The sequence below is a fragment of the Motacilla alba genome, chromosome 8, assembly GCF_015832195.1.
Source record: "Motacilla alba alba isolate MOTALB_02 chromosome 8, Motacilla_alba_V1.0_pri, whole genome shotgun sequence".
Lineage (NCBI taxonomy): Eukaryota > Metazoa > Chordata > Aves > Passeriformes > Motacillidae > Motacilla > Motacilla alba.
This window is the reverse complement of record NC_052023.1, coordinates 19,485,132-19,506,133: the sequence shown is the minus strand read 5'-3', so window position 1 is coordinate 19,506,133 and position 21,002 is coordinate 19,485,132. Positions and strand designations below refer to the sequence as shown.

The 21,002-nt window shown below is 38.9% G+C and overlaps 1 protein-coding gene across 6 annotated transcripts in view; it reads left to right on the top strand.

The window, feature by feature from the left end:
• Positions 1-1,256: 1,256 nt before the first annotated feature.
• Positions 1,257-21,002, top strand: part of COL11A1 (collagen type XI alpha 1 chain) — a 129,273-nt gene continuing 109,527 nt past the window's right edge. For 4 of the 6 annotated variants that reach the window (XM_038144469.1, XM_038144475.1, XM_038144472.1 and 1 more), the window contains exons 1-3: positions 1,258-1,854; positions 16,308-16,475; positions 20,485-20,698. In XM_038144469.1, coding sequence (XP_038000397.1) covers positions 1,740-1,854; positions 16,308-16,475; positions 20,485-20,698 — 497 coding nt within the window. In that variant the 5' untranslated portion in view covers positions 1,258-1,739. Of the gene's footprint in view, positions 1,855-16,307; positions 16,476-20,484; positions 20,699-21,002 lie in introns of all 6 variants that reach the window. The other 2 variants (XM_038144474.1, XM_038144473.1) reach the window with 1 other exon arrangement.

Sequence of the window (21,002 nt, the reverse complement as noted above, 5' to 3'; positions counted from 1 at the left end):
GTGGTGAGATGGTTCAGTGGTGCACATGGTGCTGTTGGGTTAAATGGTTGATGATTTTAGAGGTCTTTTCCAACTTTAATGGTTCCATATGCAAGTTTTGGTACAGAAAGGTCAGTACATATGAAGCATTTTGGTGCTCCACAGCTGTACTGTGGGTGATTACCTGATGTGCCAGAATAACCTTGAGTGTCTCTTCACTGAATGGCACCCAAAGCACAGCACTTAAGAAAGCTCAGATATAACTGTGCTATGCAGCTCAGTCCCCACAGATGCAAATCTAATGACAATGATCTCAACTGTTTCAGGAAACCAAGAACAGAAAGAGCTAGGTATATTAATGGCATGCAGCAAAATGTAAGATATTTTATGAAAGGACAATAAATTTCTGAAGTATAATTTGACACAGAAACATGCATTTTATTCAAAACCATGTGTTTAGTAATTGCTGTAAGGCATTAAAGATCTCAGTGAAGGTAGATTATTTTTTTTCTTTTTTTAAATTGTATGCATTTCCACCAAAACGTGACCATGGTTTTCTCTCGTTTTCCAGAGAAGCCGGGGCAGAACCTGATCCCAACCGAGGGTTTCGGCTGGACCTGTTGCACAAGTAAGCTCTGCCAGAAGTTTCAGCCTACGGGCCGGTCCCTGTTACCGATTGCTGCACGGGTGGGACAGGATGGGAGTGCGAGCGGGAGGCTTCCCGCCAGGAGCGGACACCTGGCTCCCCGGGCTGCAGGATGTGCTGAGGCGGGGAATGGCAATGTTCGGTGGCGGGCTTTTCCCTCACCACCCCGCTCCCCCCTTTCTTAGAGCCGCCTTAGAGCGAAGCCCCCGGAGGTCCCCCCAAGAGTTGAGATCAAGCTGCGTCGGGGAGGGGTGTGAGGGGGAACGGGCCGCCGGGTCTGGACCTGCCGCCACACCAACGCCAGCCGGCAGTTTCGGAGAGTCCGAAGGGCCATCCCGCAGACGCTTCACCTCAGCGCCCCGGCTCCTCTTCCGCACATTCCTCTCCTCAATTTTGTCCTGCCTCGCTCCCTCTCCTGCCGGCGTCCCCCTCCCCCGCTTGTCCCCAGTGTCGCCCCCCTGCCCGTCCCCCACGGGTCCCCGCTCCGCTCCCCGCCCTCGCTCCGTGGGGCGCCGCGGCCGTCTGTGCGCATGCTCGGGGCCAGGGGGCCCGCGCGGAGCGGAGCGGGCGGGGAGCGGCGGTGACCCGGTGACGGAACACCCCAGCCCTGTCCCGGCTCGCTCCCGCCGCGCCTTCTGCGTCCTCCGAGCGCCTTCGGGAGGGCCGCTCTCCGCCGCCGCGGGGGCCGGCGGTGCCCGCGGAGCGGCCGGTGTGCCGCCGCCTAGGCGGAGGGCGGTGCTGTGGGCGGCCGGGGGAGCCCCGCGATTGGCCTCCGCCCGGCGGCTGGCGTGTCAGTCGGGCTCCAGGGGTGGCCCTGGGAGCCGCTCGCCCAGCCCTCTGACGGGATGAAGCCTTTAGGGGGATGCGGAGCTCTTTGCATTTTGATTAAAGCCCCTCATCTCCCTTCAGTCTGAAGGCAGGGCACCGGGGAGGACGGGTCGGAGGGGCCTGTGCAAGGCCGGGCAGAGCGGGAGTGGGGCGAGAGAGAAAACCTTCTCTCCGTTTATCACGTATGGCTCTATAGGAGAAGTCATCTCTGGGAATATAGTGGAAAGGACGGAGCAGGTATAAACTGAAGGTGCCCGCGTTTAATTCACACTTGTGGGTGCCCAACATGGAGATGCAGAGATGGTTCACAAGGTGGAAAACGAGAAGGTGGCCCTGGGACTCGGCTGTAACCGTGCTCATCACCTTCGCTTTCCTTCTTCGGGCTGCAGAGGTCAGAGGAGGTAAGAAAGCAGAGGGGAGCCGGGAGTCCAGCCGCCTCTCTCCCCTCCTCGGGGAAAGGACCCAGGGCACGGCTGAGGCCGCGTTTCGGAGGAAACCTGTCAGAGCGACTCCCGGTGCCGGGGAGGCGAGAGCGCTCTCGCAGCCGGCTCCGGGCGCGGAGACCCGCGGGGAGCCCCCGGCAGCGCGGGCTGGGACGTCTCTCCCAGGTGCCGCAGAGGGACGGCTCTCGGTCAGCCTTAAACTTTGGATGTGTTTTTAATGAGGTAGAGATGTGCTAGCGGGGTGGGAAAAAGAAAGAAATACTTGTTGCACAGGAAGACTTATCCTCTTTCAGCACTGGACTCTTGTTTTGTGGAGTGTGCGTCCAACTTTGTTTTGTTGAGCTGCTGAAGTTCACCAGATTGTGACTGAAATTGACCGACAAGTATCTGCCTTCTCCTCGGAGGGGCAAGGAAAGGGAAGTTGGGGATGGAGGCTCTCTGCTCTCTTTCTTCGTTTCCCCCGCTTTTATTTTTTTCTTTTGCAACGGGTTTGAGTGGTCAAAAAGTTTTCTAGGGCACAAGCGGAGGAGAAAATACACTTGCAGGGGCCCTTTGCCAGCCGTTGCGGAGGGCAGCTCCCGGGGCAGCGGCGCCCCGCAGGTGGTGCGAGCGGTGCCGAGCCCGGAGATGCCTGGGGGGCTCGGGGGGGCTCAGCCCGAGGATCTCAGGGCTCCCTGCGGGCGGTGTCAGCGCTGGGGCACCGTCCCCAGCCCCCTCCCCACTCTACAGCCTGCCCGGGGTATCGAGTGGTCCCTTAGGTGTCCGTGGACCTGGTGGGCAGGGTGCGGCCCGCGGGGGACTTGCAGGGGGAGCACAAACCAGGCGCAGCAGCCTCAGCAGAAAGGAATCGCCGCCCCCTCCCCCGCACCGCCCCTCGCCTTCTGCGCTCTTCTCCCGTCCGCACCGCTCTCCCTGGGCTCCCCGCACTGCCGCCAGCCCAGCTGGGTTTTCTGGGCTGTGCTCGCAGCTCGCCGAGCTGCAGTGCGGACTCTCCGGTGGCGGGAGAGTTCTCTCCTACCGGGGGTGAAAACGCTGCCTCTTCCTCCTTTCCTTCCTCCCTCCCACCGGAGCCCGCAGGAGCATCTGGAGGCCAGTCTGGCTTGGACTGAAGTTTTTATTTTTCTGTGGGTCTGACATCAATGAAGGGGCTTAACTCTCCGAAATGAAAGGTTTAATTTTTTACGCATTTATTATTTTAACGAGGTATTTCTCGATCTGAATCCAGAATCAACAGGCGTCCTAGAGGGAGCAGGGAAAGGTGATCAGTTTCCATTCAAGCCTTTATACCTGGGCACAACTTTGACGGTGTCAGATCAATCAGGGCTCCTGCCCCCTGCTGGCCCCGTTTCTGACAGGGACTGGAGGGGTCAGATTTCATCCCTCTTGCAATTCCACGGACTCGCTGGAGTTACACCAGGGTGAATTAACCTCGCAGAGCTTCAAGGATTCGGCTACTCGTTACCATGTGGAAACTAAATTTCTTCAAGAAGAATACCGTCCTCAAAGGCATGATCGATTTCTTATGCCACTTTTCACAGCAGAACTGACTAAATTAAGTAGGGTTTATGTTTCTGTAGACTATGTTTACATAATGGGTTGGATGGAAATGACAAATTAAAAAAAAATCTAAACCCAAACAGCACAGGAAAAATCAACAGAACTTACACTGAAATCAACAGAACTGATACTTACTGGACTGCATTCAGCAACATGAGCCAGACTAATTTGGTTGTGGTAACTTCATTCAAAACTAAAAGGCTATATTGATAGTCTTCTAGTCTTCTGGATAAAGGACATTTCAGAAATATAGAACTACAGGCTTCTTATTCTTTGTAGAAGCATTCAGAAAAGAACTTAGTTCTTGACCTTTTTGAGATACAGTGTGCTATTTGCTTAGGAACTACAGGGAGCTGTGTGTTCAGGGCTTGATCAGTTATTGAAGTCAGTCAGAGTTCTTCTATTGACTACAGAAGGACTAGAATTTGACCTGATTTCTCTAACAGTGTTCAAGAGACTTATTTCTGAATCATCTCTTATGCATTCTAATCTTGTTTAAAGTAGTTAAAAGTTAACATAGGACATAATGATTCCTATTTGAAAATTGGAGTGGGAAAATACCAAGGAATGAAATAAAATAGCATAAATGGCAGGTAAACAATATGACTAAATGAAAATGCTGGATAAAATATGAATGTTGGGCAAAATATGAGTTGCTCTTTTAAACTCTTTTAAATCTTCTGTTCTTCAATGTTCTTTTCATAAACCATCTCTATGAAAAGAAAATTACATGGTGCATTCATATAAAGTGTTAATCATGTAGCAGTGACTTTTTAAAGACAACAGAAACCATTCCTTGTAGACAAACCTCAACAGATTCCTAAAATTCTTGACTTTTTTTGAAGTTTATTTAACAAAAAAAAAAAAAACCCAGAAACATAGAGAAGTGTGAGGTGTCTTTCATACTTGTAAGAAATGGTGTGCAAAGAAGTGTTTGGGCTCTTGAGTTATTTCTTCTTTACACATAAAAAGTTACAGAAGTGAAAATCAACTGCATGGGAAAAGCAGTGACTCATACTTGGTCAGCTCAGTGCCCACCAGCTCTTAAGTAGCTCTTTTCAGAAAATGTTTTTGCTTTATGACTTGGCTAAAGTAAACAAAATTCAGTATTTTTAAAGACATCCTTTGATTTCCTTTCTCCTTCCTCACCTTTAATACTAAAGCTGTTGGTAATGTGTTTGGAATGAATAAACTCATTTAGTCAAAGTGGCATGGCTTCAACACTATAAATTTTTGTAAGGGTTTGACATCAATGAACTATTGTGATGCTGATTTAAATTTCATGGGCAAGAAATGAAAAATCAGCCTTTTCATTATTTATAACATTTTCCAAGCAAATGGAAATCTAGCTCTTAATCTGTGTGGAAAAAAAAATTTAAGAAGACTTACTGAAAATGAGGCTATGAACCTATATATAGAAAACTTTGGACCTTCTGTGTAAGCAATGAGCAGATTTGTTTCTAAAATAAATAGATACTTCTTGCTGTCATCTTAGGAAATATAAAGGTTCCTTGTGCTTCCCACACACAGGCTTGGAAAGTAGTGGGAGTTCTAGGTGCAGATGGAATGCAGAACTGGCCCAATTAGTCATGGCAAAAGGAGGGTTTTCTTAGTGGATGCACACTTAACACTGCTATTTATTTGTGTTTGCTTAGCAAGGAAGATATGGATCTGTTTGTTGAATGAAAACTCTTGAATGTATCCAGCTAGTCTAAACCTATACAAAATGGTGCTTTAAAGTAGAAAAGTATGAATTTCTGCTTAGAATTATTTGTGACGTAAAGTACTTTTGATTTAACTGATCAATTAACTTTTAAGATTAAAAAAATATTGTATTGTGTGATAATTTGTGTGCATTTCTCAGATTGCTGTTCCCAAAGTTAGCAAAAGTGAATAAATCAAAGGGTGATTTCACTAGGTGCAGCTAGTGGTCCTAGCTGAAGTTTTTCTGAGTCCCAAGGATCAGCAGGTGAAATGGTCCAATCTTCCCAGAACAGTGCAAGAAACACCTGCATGTATATGTCTGTTTTGCTATGTAATTTTGATTTCTTAATTGTTTCTAAGGTAAAATAATTATTTCAACTTCAGCTGCAGACATCAGGCACAGAAAAAAATGACTGGTATGTGTTGTTAATTCTCTAGAATGTGTATCTTTGCATTGAATTTAGAAGGAGACCTCCCATAGATCCAAGAAAGGACTATTCAGGCTGCAGGAAACTATGTTTCTTTCCTACCTCTGCAGGAAAGAAGTTTTTCAACTTCAGTTTTGTGTATATCTTAACACATTTAACTGTATATAGGTGCACAAATACTCTGTGGGTTTGACTTGAAATAATCTCTTCCCTAGTACCTATAATTGAAATGACAACAGGAAAAAAAATCTTTGCTATAAAAACTTTCTGGGTGCTATCTTTTTTTTTTTTTTGTGATTACTAAAAAAACCCCATTAAAAACAACCCACCCCCCAAAGCTCCCAATTGTTAGTAAAATTGGTGCCTGCAGCAGATATAAAATATAGGAAAAAAGTTGTAATACTTATTTTTACAACTGTCATGCCCAAAGTTACTTGATTTCCCCCAAAGAGAACCTTTAATTCTGAAAGAGTTGCAGCATACTAAAGGAGCCATGACATAACTGCTGAGGTTATACCTAAAACACACTGGAGCAATTATGTCTTTCCCAGATTTGTTTTGTACAGTGGTGAACAGTAGGGTTTCCATCTGCCAGCAAGATTAAGAAGTTGCTTTTCTTTTCTCTGTAGAGCGTTCTGCTTCTTTTCAGAAGAAATCCTCCTAGCATTGGTTAATTTATCATTGTTCTGAGTATTTGTTGATAATAGGGGAGAATAAATTAAGCAGAGCTTGGAAGAAATCTTTAATGTTCTAAGAATGTGAAGTCTCATGCAGTGATAGAGATTTGCCCTCTGGATGGACACAATAGAGAACAGTGGCTTAAAAGGAATTAGGTTAACACACAGGCCTGTTGCAAGGGCTTATAACTGTTCTACTCAGTATTAAATACCAAGTTTACAGACTGTAAATGTAAGGATTAATTGTTGACCCGGTTATTACAATAGTAGTAGAATCTGGCAGAACTTAAATTCTTTTTAGCACATTAGCACACATAAGGGACTGTAAAAACCTTTGTGAATTTCTGGTCTGGGACTTCACTGCAAGTCCAAGTGTTAATGTACACAGTGTGTGAAATAGAAGGTATTTGGCAGAGCTCATATTATAGAACCAGAGTGTTTGCTGCAAACCAAACTGAAATATGTATTATAAAAGATGAATAAAAAAAAAACCAGCTTAGATCTGATCCTGCTGTAAATAATGTCACTGGCAGCTAAGCTTTCTCTATGATAGAAATTAACTTAGTAGTAAATCAAATTATGGTCATGTTTTTAAAGTAGAACTAAGTGCTACTTACTCTGTCCCTTACCTGTGTACCTTACCTTACTCAAATTATCACAGTAATCTGATAGATTATCAAACATTCACAGTTCACAAATAGTTCAAGACTTCACAATCTTGGTGTCCGCTTAAGAGGAATTCCTGCTAGTATTGGTAGGATACAGAATTGAATCTGATTTCCTTGCATTGCTCTCACAAGAGAGATGATACCTTTGACATCAGGGAAAATATGGTGAAAGAATTTAGTTGTGCAAGTTGTTTCTCTATCAAATTAGATGGGATTATGTTAAATGGCATAATTTCTAAATCTTGTCCTTGGCTGTATTCTATGTTTAAAGCTGAAAAATGTTCAAATATTCCATATTTGAAAACTCCCATTTATTGGAAGATATTTTTGAACACTTCTTTGAATTATTTCTCAATAAATAAATTGATGACAAAACTTTTAAGTGGACTCAGTTTCTTTCATGTTTAATTGCTGAGGGAACGCCTTGTCTCTTCCTGTAGCACGGACCATTTTTAGACTGTGTCTCTTTTTTGTATGGTAATAGAAACAGGATACTTGAGAATGTAATTCTTGTTTTGCTGATTTTCACAGCTGAAACTACTGTGTCTGCAGTCTGTATGAAAAGAACTTTTTGAATATTCAGTAGAGACCTCAATATAGTTGGCCACTTGGAATGTAGTCCTAATAGATTTGTGGTGCAAGATAAGAAAAAGTCCATAGAAATATGGAAGAGATGTTAAAGTATTGTAAAAGAATGGGTCAACACAAGTCTGCACAGATGATGAACAAACTCAGTCTTCTGAGGGTAGCAAGTGAAACCTTCTGCGAAATCACCATCAGGTTGTTAGTCCTTGATGGCAGTCAGTGCTGCTAAACAAGTCATAAAAGCACAATCTATCCAGTCTCAAGAGGGTTCTGAACAACACAACAGTCATATTTCGTAGTGACTTAGATTATGATAAAAAGCCTCAAAATCTAGATTCCACTTTGGAATTATGCAATGTAATGAAAACTTAATTATTCTTTTTTTCTGAATATGTCCAGCAAATAAATCAGCCTACAAGCTAATTTTGCTAAAGATCTGAATGTGAAGTTGCACCTAGACTAGTTTTCCACTGGTTTCAGGATATAAGTGGTGGGGATTGCTTTTTGGGTTTTGGTTTGTACTTGTATGCGTGTTTTAGGTTGGTCTTTGAGGTGTAGTTCATAGTTGGTGAGTATCAAAATTGCCTCCTGTACATGCCTAGACTGTCTGCATAGCCTTTGAAATACTATAATGTATTTAATAGACTTTTCAGCATAGGAAGTCCATGAAAAATTCCAAATAACTGATGTGGAAACAGAAGTAGCCATTTCTGAGCATTTTCACAGAAGCCTTTGTTGGTGAAATAGTCAGTCCTAGGCTATTTAAAGCACTCCTGTATGCATCTGGATAATCTCTAGTTCTTGTAAGCATTAAATATGAAAGCACTGCAATAACACCTATTTCTAAAAATGTGACCATTCAAGATTCCAATTACATAACTCTTCGAGGAAATTCATGTAGGAAAATTCTTAACAGGGAAAACAACCTTGAAGTATGTCCCTAGAAGTATATATATTCAGCATGTATTCAGTTAATGTCATAGATTTACATTCAGATTCCTAGGAAAAAAAACAGCTTAATTTTCAGGAGCACTATGTAATTAGGCAACTCAATTGATTCCCTTTTTTTACCTTGAAGATGCTCTGTAAGTCACTTTTGCAGCCCAACAAACAGAGAGTTGGTTTTATCCAGCTCTGTAAAGTCCATCTTTGAAAGGTGTTGGAACCTTCCCAAAGGACACTGCAGAACCAATGCTTTGGTGCTGGTTCCCAGAGCAGTTCTGTTACAGGGCTGGGCTCTCAGCAGAGTCGGGAGGCAGGCTGGTCTCAGACTGCCGAGCCCAAAAGCCTGTGAGAAGGGCAGCTCTGCTGGCCAGCCAGAGCTGGCCTGTAGGAAATGGTGAGGACAGAAGAGTGCCTGATCCTTTTCTGGTGCTTAGACACCTATGGCTGAACTGCAGGGAATCCTTGCTTGGGATACAGAGACTAGACCCTGCAGTGGGAAGGCAATAGAGTCCTTTGTAGCAGTTGCAAAGCTCAGTGAAGCTGTTGGGCTTAACATGCTTTTCAATTCCTGCCTTTGGATGTTCTGTATGAATACCTAACAGTTGAAAAACACATTAAAACAATAAGTGTAGATAATCATATTTCGTGTATTTCTGCTTTTAAAGGATATCCAGCATAACTGCCCACGATAAGTAAAAGTGTCCAAGAGTAAAAATAAGAACAGAAATATTCTCAGCACATTAGAAATGGCATAATTTTCTAGTAATTTATGGGTCTTGTTTTGTATCCTAAAAGTCAACAAACTATCAGTTTATCAAATCCAGATTCTAATGCTGCTGTTAAAAAAGAGGTGAAGACCTCTGACATTCATTAGGTCTTGGACCATGTAATGAGTGTCAGTTAGAAACTTCCATCATAGAAGTGAATATGGAATGGAATACTTGGAATGTCTTTAGAATGAGCTCGTAGAGTAATAAAGATGCAAATTTTTAAGAAAAGTAAATAAACTAAACAACAATAGGTTATTATGTCTTTAATAGGTGGCATGGTTTCAAAAACCTCTGGTGCAGTCAGTACTTTCTACTTAGGTCCTTAAATATATACCTAGAAATCTGACTGGAGTTGGCCTCTTTTGAAACTCTTGCCCCCAAATATAAGGAGTCCCTTCATTAGTACTCACCAAATACATACATTTTAGCCTACCAGGCCATCACAGCTTGTAGACTTTAAATGATCTGTTACAGTGACATAAAACTGGACTAAACTTTGAGAAAACACTCCATTTATAACTGAAGATTAACGTTTCAAGGCTCTTTAAGTTTTAGTTCTTGCAGTACTTCCATTGGAAAAGATTACTGGCAGAATGAAGCCTATTTCCATGGAAAAATATGAAGTAAAATAATAGTAACTTAGAAACATTAGGCTTCCTAAATTTCTCATATAATTCTTTGTACTGGGGCAATTTAAGCTCTTTTCTACTCCAGAGTTCTATCTCCCTTATTAGGAGTTATTGATTGTAACTCTTAAAGGCTCTGGAGTGAACACTGGTAAATTTTCACTTTCACATCAATAAAAAAAAATCATTACTGAAGAATTATGGGAACTCAAGAAGTTATCTGTTTATTATATCAGAAAAACAAATAATACTGTTTAAAAGTACTTTTTACTGTATCAAAAAGAAGGAAAGGCAAAGTTACCATCAGTATTAACAGTATAGCAAACACAGAGTTGCACCCTCAGTTTGCCAAGGTATATCTGTATAGTAAAGAATACTACCTCTTTTTTTCCCCCTTTGGGTTTTGCTATTGTTTACATTCAAAGTATGTCCCCCAGCAGGCAATCCGGAAGCATCTAGTAAATTATGTAAGTAAACACAGCCTTTAAATAGGGAAGGATCACTGTGCCTGTGCTTTCTCATAAAATTAAGAGACTAACAACCAGGAGTTAACAGACCAAAATCTAAATATAATAGGATTTCAACTTCTTTGCTTTATTAGGTAATTAGACAGAAATAAACATATTTTAGTCTAAATGAGTCATCCCCTGGACGTTTCTGATGGGAATGAATTTTGTAGCCAGACATTGCCACCACAGTCACTTTCCTGTCAGTCCTGGAGAGTTCCACTTTGAGGCGTGATGGTGAAGTCCTTCCCTCTGAGAATGCAGATGATGGTTTCCTATCTTCAATATGATTTTACCCTATCTTAAATAACTTAACTGCCTGATCCTTAGGCACCAGCCCCTTCATCTGCAGTTCAAAAGTGCTTTGCTGTGTAGTTTATAGCAAGAGAACAGATATCAAGCTTGATACACCCTATCTGCAAAGGCTCAGGGCTCCATTCCTACTGCAGCTTGTAAGTGGATTGCAGCATGTTCCATGTTAAATAGAAGAAAACTTAAGGTGTTGGACTTTAAAATAGGCCCATTCTGACTTCCATGGTCATCTTTTAAGGAATAATAAACTCATTCAAAAGTTCTCTATCCAGTGAATAATGAATTTTCAATCTGAATGTGTTCAAAGTCTGCTGAGGAGCACTGCATAAAACTGGGATAGGAGCGCTCTAAATGTTTGACGTCTCCAGATCTGAGTAAGACATGAAATACCATGTGAGATCCACACTAGTGTGGAATTGCAGCCACTCATGGAATTGGCACATAAACTGCTTCTCTATACAGCTGTACCTAGGTTAGAAACCTGGCTGATAGCCAGCTAGCCTAGGTAGGTCAAAAAGATTTCTGAAAAAGCTCATGAATTAATCTTTTTCTTGTGAAAAAAATTTCCAGTAATAAAGTGTTCATGGTCCTTTATTTGAATGAAAATAATATGATACAGAATTTGTCAATTTATTTGTGACTACAGCAGGCCTAAATTACTAGTAAGATACAGTGATTGGAAGATATGTACACTAAAAAACAGAAAATCAGGTTTTTCATATTCTTAAGTGTCAATTTATTGACACATACACATTAGCTACTTAGGGTGATACAGGATAGAACATTCTACTTAGGTGAAACAGTACAGCTCAATGTGTGTTAATGGCCTAGAATTTACAAACCTCACACTGACAGTAATGTCACTCACTAAATTGATCTGAGTAAAACTTTGTAAAAAGCATTTTGTAGATCAAAACATTTTCAATATTGAAAAGTCACTAAAATAAAGATAATTAATCTTTAAAAGTTATTGTAGCTAGAACAATAATATGTATATATTTTACTCTTTTATTAAAAATAATCGCACCTGGTATAATTCCAAATATGATATTGCTGCCATTAGATGCACTGTTGATTCATCTTTTTTGGGTTCTGTGCAGTTTGCCTTTGCAGGGTCAGACAGGCTTTGTCACAATGCAGAAATTTCATGGCTCCCACTGAAGCAGAAATAAGGAATGTTGTTGCTTTTTACTAAGGTACTAAGTTCACCATCTAAGATCTCACAGACAGGAAACATATTTATAAACTAAGGAGATATTATTTAGTACCATTAATTTAATTACTGTCTACATTTCAATAAATCCAAAAGCAATGAACCAGACATGACCATTCCAATGCAAATTTTCTTGCATATGTAACAATTTGTCCCTTCCTTGTTATGTCTGTCTTTTACCCAAGGTTCTGTGATCATCTGCAAGAAGTGCTCCCATAGGGAGATATGGAATTGCTAAGCCTTTTTACTGAAAACTGGGGGTCATCCTTAAGAGGAGGAGCCTTGATGTCCCAGAGTGAATAAGTCATGAGTACATGCTGTGTGTCCAAAGGACTTCAGTTTCTGCCCTCCTTTACAGTTTCTCAGCCCCTCCTTTCTCTGCTCCCCTAAGTTGTATTGTTATGGTACTTTGGAACCTCCTCCACAGACAGTTTTCACCAAGAGAAAGGCAGAGCCATGGTGTGTAATAGATTCCAGCTCAAATGTCAGGAAGTCTTAGTGAAGGAATCAAGTCCTCTGAACTTGAATAATGATGTTATTTATATTTGTGACCTTAGCGCATGTTAGAAATTAATCTGCTGGTTTCACCAGATGCTGCTTAACTCCAGATGATACCACACTGAGCAATGGTAGTAATTGTTATGTGTAATGCAATATAAAGGGAGCAGAATTTGATCCATATGTGTTGTATCAGTATTAGTAATACTGATATATCACAGATTGTGTTTCAGTTTAGATATTGTGGACTGAATGAAAGCTATGATATTTTCAACTGTGATTATATGATAATAATGCAGTCTAGATTTCTACAGACTTCCCAAATCTCTAATGGCATTCTATTTTTACAATATAGGGTTATGAATTAATAGAATAGAAAGCATTGCTATAGCCTTTAAAACAAATATATCATTGTCTGTAGATGAAGTCTAGGCTTGGAAATGCTAACCAAAACTGGAAGGAAATTTTTACTTGCATTTTCTTCCTCTCCAAGTAAACAGAAAACACTTGAAGCTCCCCTAGTGTATTTGATGTTTGATAGTCTCTCCTGACCTGTCAATGTAGAAGTGTGATCTAATATCCAGTTTACAACTACTTAGCGTCAGTGAATCCTTTTAATTTCCAGCAGAGATATTCTGACTTTTTTTGTAAGTTTTCTAATGTAAGCTAATCTAAAGGGAAAGGAAGAGTAAATATGGCTTTGGGGTTACATTTAATATGAAATGCTGGATCAAATGCTCTGATCCATACCACTGTAAATATGGAAAGCTCACTGAGTGAATGGATCTACTTCAGTCATACCACAGTAATGAAGACCAGAATTTAACTTTACAGTTTTAAAGTTACAAGTCATTTTGGATCTTGAGATGTGACACCACTAATTTTTCTTTGTGTGTTTTACCTTCTTTATATTTGAAAATACCGGAACGTATGATGGAGATAAATGATTTATCATTTGGTATCTTGAAAGATACTGGAATGCTCAAGTTCCCATCTCACACAATCTGATCTTTAAAAAGGGATTTTTGAAGAATTCACCTTTGCCATTCCAGAAATCCTGGTATTTTTAAGCATTTCTGCTTTGGCCACTGCTGCACAGTCTTTCAGTGGCAGTGAGAGCTGCACATGTGTCTCTGAACTCTCCTGCACCAAGGCCATAACGCTGTTGAGCTTTGCACTATAGTCATTAGTGAGAAAAGTAATCCTCTGCAAAAGTAGCAGAGTAGAAATTTGCATTTTGATTGCAGACTCCTGGCTTGCCCTGATGAACACAGGCTTCTTTTCACAGGGTGATCTTGTGGCAGCATCTGGCTTGTTTACACCTCTTGCAAGAGGTAGCCTTCAAACAGCAGTGCAACATGGCCATAAACATCTATGTAAGGAACCTGCTTTCTGGGTCTGGATCTTGTATTTTGTCAAATTTGCCCTGGCAAACATGGCAAACAGAGTTGAGTTTTCAAAGCTGATGTCCAAGTTTCATAAGGAGAATTAACTCCATCCCAAGAACGGTGAACAGAGCTGTTTGCATGATTCTTATTTATTTCCTTGCCATCTGGAATATTGACACCAAATTGGAAGAATACAGAAGCATAAGATTATATATCATTAATCTGCACTTTTCTTTACTTTTTGAGAAAACTATTGTGGAAAGGTAAAATTATATAGACAAGCTGTTTTATGCACCATAAATAAGGTCTCATGAAATATTCTTGGCCTGTTAATATATGGGTTATTTTAATGTTGCCCCATATAAATACAAGCAGAGATCTTAGTTTGTGGACCACACAACATTTCTAGTAATTATTTTAAACTGACTAGTCCTGCTATTTTATGTTTTGTGAATCATAGTTTGTGGAAATAAATAAATAGTCAACTGTGGACTATTAACAGAATGTTTGTTCTTATTATTTGGAATTTGTGGTTTGAAGATTGTCCTATTATTATTCTGTTTCTTGTCTGGAAGTTTTTTAGCAGCAGAACTAGCAGGGAGTAATGAATAATCTTTTTTATGGGTGAATAGTCTCCCAGGCAGCCAGGCAAAGAAAAACCATTATTCTAAAAAATAATGAAGAATCTGGTACAAATTATAGAAAAGAGCAAAGGATGAAGGAATGTACTAGTGGTTGACTTACAAAGTGAATTGAAATTTGTACTAATATTTCTGGTTACTGGTTCTACATTATTTGTTCAAATTAATATAGGTACATCAAAGATAGCTGTTGGTTGGTAGAAAATAATGTGTGGCTGTTCCTTCAGAATGTTCCTTCACTATATGTAGCAATTCCTTCAGAACTGTTTGGAACACCTATAGAAAATACATTATATCCATTAAACTTATTTTTTCAGTACTCAACAGAGAAGTTAGACTAATACCACAGTGTTTTCACACTATTGAAACTTTTCTTTTGAGACTGTTTAAACATAATTTCTTGAATTTTCCATGTATGTGAATTTTAGGTAAATTTAGTTATGTACGATGACATTCATTCCCAATGTGTTGGCTTGCAACAAACATTGGATATTTGATTTGTGTTTAATAACACAATGATGATCCAATGAGGAAAGAAAATGAAAAATTGCACGATGTGAAGAAAAATTTTTAAAGTTCACAAGCGTTTTCTTGTGAATATATTTTAAGAAAGAAGAAGTTATGTGCATTCTAGGCTGACTAAGAAAACAAAGATTGGTTTAACCACAGAGTTGAGTTTTTCATATTTGGCACTGTCAGGAAATGAATAGGATGATCTGGTTAAACTTAACTTTGTTCACATCTGTGGAAATACTTATTTAAATAGTTGAATATTCACAGGCAGTGAATTTTGAACCTTAAGATGATATTTGTTGACACGTAAAATGAATAACGGACAATAAATCAGCTATAGTTAATGCCGCTGTGCTGTTCAAAGATGTGAAGTCAGATTTACCAAGCTCATTTCTCAGCTTTAACATTGAAAGTCATTTAAAACTTTGTCTTCCCAAATTAAGTGGTTATGAGTTTGCCAAGATAAAAACTCTGGAATAGTCCAAGTGACAAAAAAGTCTAATGAAATTCTGTTTCCACTAAAAAAAAAAGCATTAAAAAAGCCATGATTTGCAGGGAGTATGAGAATGAGCACCTTACTTGGTCCTTTTGCCATGGAGAACTGTTATATATTAAGGCTTTTTGTTGGCTTTACATTTGTATGCAGGCTTTTTTGTTTGTTTTAATTTGCATCAATATCAGTGCAATAACAGCTCTGGATTTCAATTTTAGATTGTTAGACACTGAGTGCAGATGCAATCTTATTGTACTTGGTCTCTAAAGTATAAATTTGCATTTTAACTTGGAAATAATGAAAGACTGCAATTCTGCCCATTTAGTGCTTGCAGGCACAGCAGGTACATTTTTCTTTCTCCAACTCGTATGTGAAATTAGTTTTGCTGCTTCCTTATTCATTTGTGTCTGAGAAAGCAGTTATGTGTAATCACAATATATTTTAATGTTAGCAACAGATGATTTTGTGGTAGCAGATTATTAGCAGCTGAATGCTTCTGAAAGTTTTGTGCAAACTTTGAAGGTCAGTTCCACTTCTCAGAAGTCACTCATTAAAAGCATGTATTGGAAGTTTCAACCAGCAAGATCCTCAGCATTTGGAATTGGTGATTTTCAGTGTGTAGTCAAGTAGTTTGAAAATCTGATAATAAAAAGCACATTGAATGGGATGAACTCTTACATATTTAAAAATGAATAATCCTATAAAAATAATATTATGGTGTAGCAGTTATGGGCAATAAGTCAAAGTAGGATGCAGCTACTGCTCTGATTAGACATATACTTTTGCAAAGAAATTAAAAGCTTTTTTTGGAGGCTGGGTGCCATAGAGATGCAAGATAAATAATTCTTCTTGTTGTTTTTCTTTTTTTTTTTTTTTTACTTTGTCAGCTGAACCCGTTGATGTGCTAAAAGCATTAGAATTTCACAATTCTCCAGAAGGAGTAACAAGAACAGCAGGATTTTGCACAAACAGAAGGAATTCAAAAGGATCGGATGTTGCTTACAGGGTTTCAAAAACTGCACAGCTGAGTGCCCCAACAAAGCAGCTGTACCCAGGTAAGATTGGAAGAAAGCTGTTACTTTTGTACATTACCTTGCTGCATATGTTTTTATGTTCTGTAAAGCATAGCATGTAGTCCAACATCAGTAGCACAAAACACTTCTCTTATCCCCAGAGTTGGGCCTGCATATGAATGGCAGGATGGGCTCTATCCACCAAATAATTCAGGTTTTATTGGCTTCAGTTATAAAGCTCTTCATCAAATTCTGTCCCTGCTGGAATTGACTTGTAAGTCATATTACCTGTTCTTTCATAAAGCTATCTGATGGAAACCTTATTTGGTGGCTTTGGCAAGTCTCCATCTGTTTCAGTAGCACATTTAAGAGCAGTTGTGCTTCCTGGAGTCATGCTGCAGTGGGAGAAATGAGTTTTGGTTGGCCATTGCAAAATCATTCCCAGAAGTAACATCTGGTAAGAACTACCTCAGAATATCTGGGTATTTGGGGGACTAAACAAGGCTAGTTGTGGATAGCTGTGATTCCATCTTCTCTCAAATTTCTCTATAATGAAATAGTCAAATTTTGGAAAGATTCTTTGGATGTTACAGAGAGACTTTTATTCCATTATTTTGCTATCACTCATCACTTGACTCAAACTGTTGAGGAAAATGATAGTAAGAATATTAAAACTCAAAATCTTTGAAGATTTAAATTTTCTGTTTTGACACATCATGTAGAGTTAGAACAAGTCATACAGAATACATACAGATAAGAAGTGGCAAAAAAATACTACCCTTTTTTTTGTCCTTTAGAGTAGTAATCGTATGGATATCACCCAGATCCAGAAAAGGGTCATGCATGCTTTATTTTGTAGTAGTAATGTGTACCCAGAGCAACATGAGAAACAGCTATACACAGTTCAAGAGTAACTTACAAGCTCCCTTAACTCATCACTTATTGTTGATGGAAGAAGATCAAAGCAAAATTCACTAAAGATATAATATTTATATTATTTTTCATACACTTCCTCGAGTTTTAATACATCCTCTCAACTAAGTTGAATGGAAAATTTCCTGCTATCATTTACAGTAGTAAAAAAACAAAACAATTTTTGGAGGTGATTATGGTAATTTATTCCTTTTCAATCTTGTGGTACAGGCATCCTCTCTCCTCACCACAAGAAATCTTCATTTTTTGGATTATTATTAAAGAAATTTGAGTGATTGTGTCTCTTTTTCTTAGTGCTGTGTAGCAGTGGATAGACTATAGAAGATATTGAAGACAAGATCGAGCTGTGAGATATCAATTCTGCTAAACAGTACACATTTTAATGTGTCCTATCCTTGCTTTCATCTAACTCCTGTAACTCATCAGGAACTACTATATCCAGTAATTCCTCCATCTTTTAAAAAATTTATTTAATTTTATTTACCAACTTCCCAGATTATAATGGACCTTGATTTCACTGACTAGAAGGCATTATGTGATTGTAATATGAAAACTGCTTAGATATTCGTGGTACTGTTGTTGTACATGCTCTTAGTTATCTTTTACAAAAGCATAAAGTAATGATAACCCAGATATACAAAAAGATTTTTCTAGATATTTTCCCTCCAATTCTTACTGTTATCCATAGTTATTGTTCAAATAGAACCATTCCAATTAAAAAGAAATTTAAAATAATTTGAGAAGGCTTTGAAGACTATTCCAGATATATGTCCAAGAACTATATGCATATAGTTTTATATATTAAATGCAATATGTATAGTTTTCATGTTAAAATGTAATTTCTTTTTTGACTTCTTCAAACAAAGCTGTGTTTGGAGGAAATTTTATTCTGATTACTCAAAGTAGATTCAAGATAAAACACTGGGAATATTATGTCATAGCAGTGATTACAGAAACTACTGAGCTGAGACGCATGACTCGCTTTCAGTCACCTTTCCTAAACAGTTCACTTTTTTGCCCCAGGATGTTACATGGTTGAAGAGCACATACCCAGACAAACTGAATTATTATCACCTGTCTTAAGCACTTTCAACATATCTTTCACATTAACAGTGCAGATAGGGCAGGTACTCAGTGCTTTTCTAACAGTTTCTTTGGCCTGTGTTGACAGTCATCTTTCTTTTCCATTATTTTGTCATCTATTTGCTATGACATTAGAAGGTGTAATGTACAGTTTAATTTAATGTGCTTCACCCTGTCATGGAAAACTTTTACCAGTGACTCGTCAGAGTAAATGAAATGTTTCCTCTCTGTTGAACTTTGATCCCTTCAAAATAAGATGTCAAAAAAATGTCTAAACATGGTCTATGTTATGTTTACTACCATGTTTTAACAAGCTTCCATTAAAAAGTTAGAAAGGGGTAGAAAGCACATAAAGTATCATTGCAGCAGACAAAATAAAAATGTGAGACCAGGGGTTCTGGTTTACAAGGGTAGTATGTCATTTAAAGAGCAAGGGAAATTCAACACATTTTGTTTACACATTGTAATTCAAGAAGTAAAAATTTGTCTTCAAGGAAGAATCTAGAATCTTTGGAGCTTTACCACAATTCCTGTCTTGGAAACAATCTTCTATTTTCTCCGTTGGAAGAAGAATTTCCAAAATCAGAGTTTGATGAATTCTTACATGCTTTAATTCATTCCAAAACCACAAGATATTATTATTAAAGCTTGTTCTACTATTATATTAAAATGTTTAAGGACATTTCATTCACTCTCCTGCACACAGAGCTGCAGTTATATTCATTGCCAATGTTATAATTAGATTCTTATCTATTTCTTGTATGCCAAATTACAGCCAAAGCCACATGGATCCAGAGCATATTCTGAGTTTTAGAATCTCAGTCTTACACTTTGTTTGTTATTAAGCCTAATAGAGTTTTGCATCAAGTGAAATGCAGATTTACCACAAGATTCAACAGGAGCAGCACTTCAGCACTTCCTTTATAAACTATATTGACTTTTAATTGTTAATTTTTAGTTGTAAAGGTGGAAACAGTGTTTGATACATCATCTTCAAAAAGAAAGCCTCAGGGAATGAGTGAAAGTAACATTCTTTGATTTTGCTTTAATCTCCCATTGAAGAAAACTAGTTTTGTATTTTTTTTTTATGCTATGCACAATATAATTCCAGGAAGACTCAAATATATATTGTGAGAGAGAAGCTAAAATTGTTATCAAGGGCAACTGAAGTACCAGAGCGTCTTCTCTGCTATGGTACAGATGCTTGTTATGTTGAGGGAAATTGTAGTGCACACTTTTAAATTACAAGGTTGCTAAGCAGAAGATGGATTTTAAAAGCAGTGAATGTGAAACTACCATGGTTCTTTCATGTTCTGTGTTATTACATGAATTCACGATAGATTTAGAGCACCTCTCCTACAAAGAAAGGCTGAGAGAGCTGGGCTTGTTCAGCCTGGAGGAGATAAGGCTCTGAGTATACCACATTACAGGGAGGGTGTTGGTTTTCAGTAACCTTTAAATACTCTTCAGTCTTTCAGTACTTAAAGGGGCTTATGGAAAACAGGGGTAGTGGCTATTTACATAGGCAGGTAGTGTTAGGACAAGGGGAAATGGCTTTAAAGCATAAGAGGAGAGAGTAGTATTGGATGTTATGAAGAAATTCTTTACTCAGAGAGTGGTCCAGCACTGGAACAGTTTGCCCACAGAAGTTGTGGATGCCCCAACCCTGAAAGTGTTCAAGGCCAGCTTGGATGGGGCCCTGAGCAACGTGGTCTAGTGTGTGGCATCCTCCCCATGGCAGGAGATGGCACAAAATGAGTTTAAGGTCCCTTTCAATCCAAACCATTATATGATTGTATAATTTTCAAATTATGTTTTTAGGAACCATTAAGGTTTACTTTTCAGGAATTAAAGTGAGAACAGAAAAAGAAAAAGACACAGAAAATGTTCCTAATATAATTTTTATGTACTCATTTTTGAGAATTAGAAAACCCTGCAGTTTGGTATACTGGATCCTATGTGCTTATAGAAAAAAAATGGAAAAATGGATTAATATTTTCTGAATTTATAGCTGTATATATCACTTTGTTTGCAGGTGGAAGTTTTCCAGAAGATTTTTCTATTTTAATGACAGTAAAACCTAAGAAGGGTATTCAGTCTTTCCTTTTGTCAATCTACAATGAACAAGGAATTCAGCAAGTAGGTGTTGAAGTTGGAAGATCCCCTGTCTTCCTGTTTGAAGATCAAAATGGAAAACCTGCCCCAGAAGACTATCCTCTTTTCAGAACAGTCAACATCGCTGATGGCAAGTAAGTGTAAAATTTTAAAATAAACAATGCATTGCAGACCACTGTATACGTGATTATCTATTTACAAACAGTTTCCTTAAATATTTAAGTATGTCAGTAACATTGTTTCTAGCTAGTTGGACTGGTGTAGTACAAAATTAGAGAAGCTTTGCAGCAGAATACAGTTCTAGCTCCAAATGGTGCATACAGCTATAAATGAAACAAACCATCTTATCTGCCATTTTTATAAATCAAGGGTGGGGAGGAAATAGTCACAGAAGTCAATCCAACCCAAACTAAACCTATGAATATTCTTCCTGTGCAA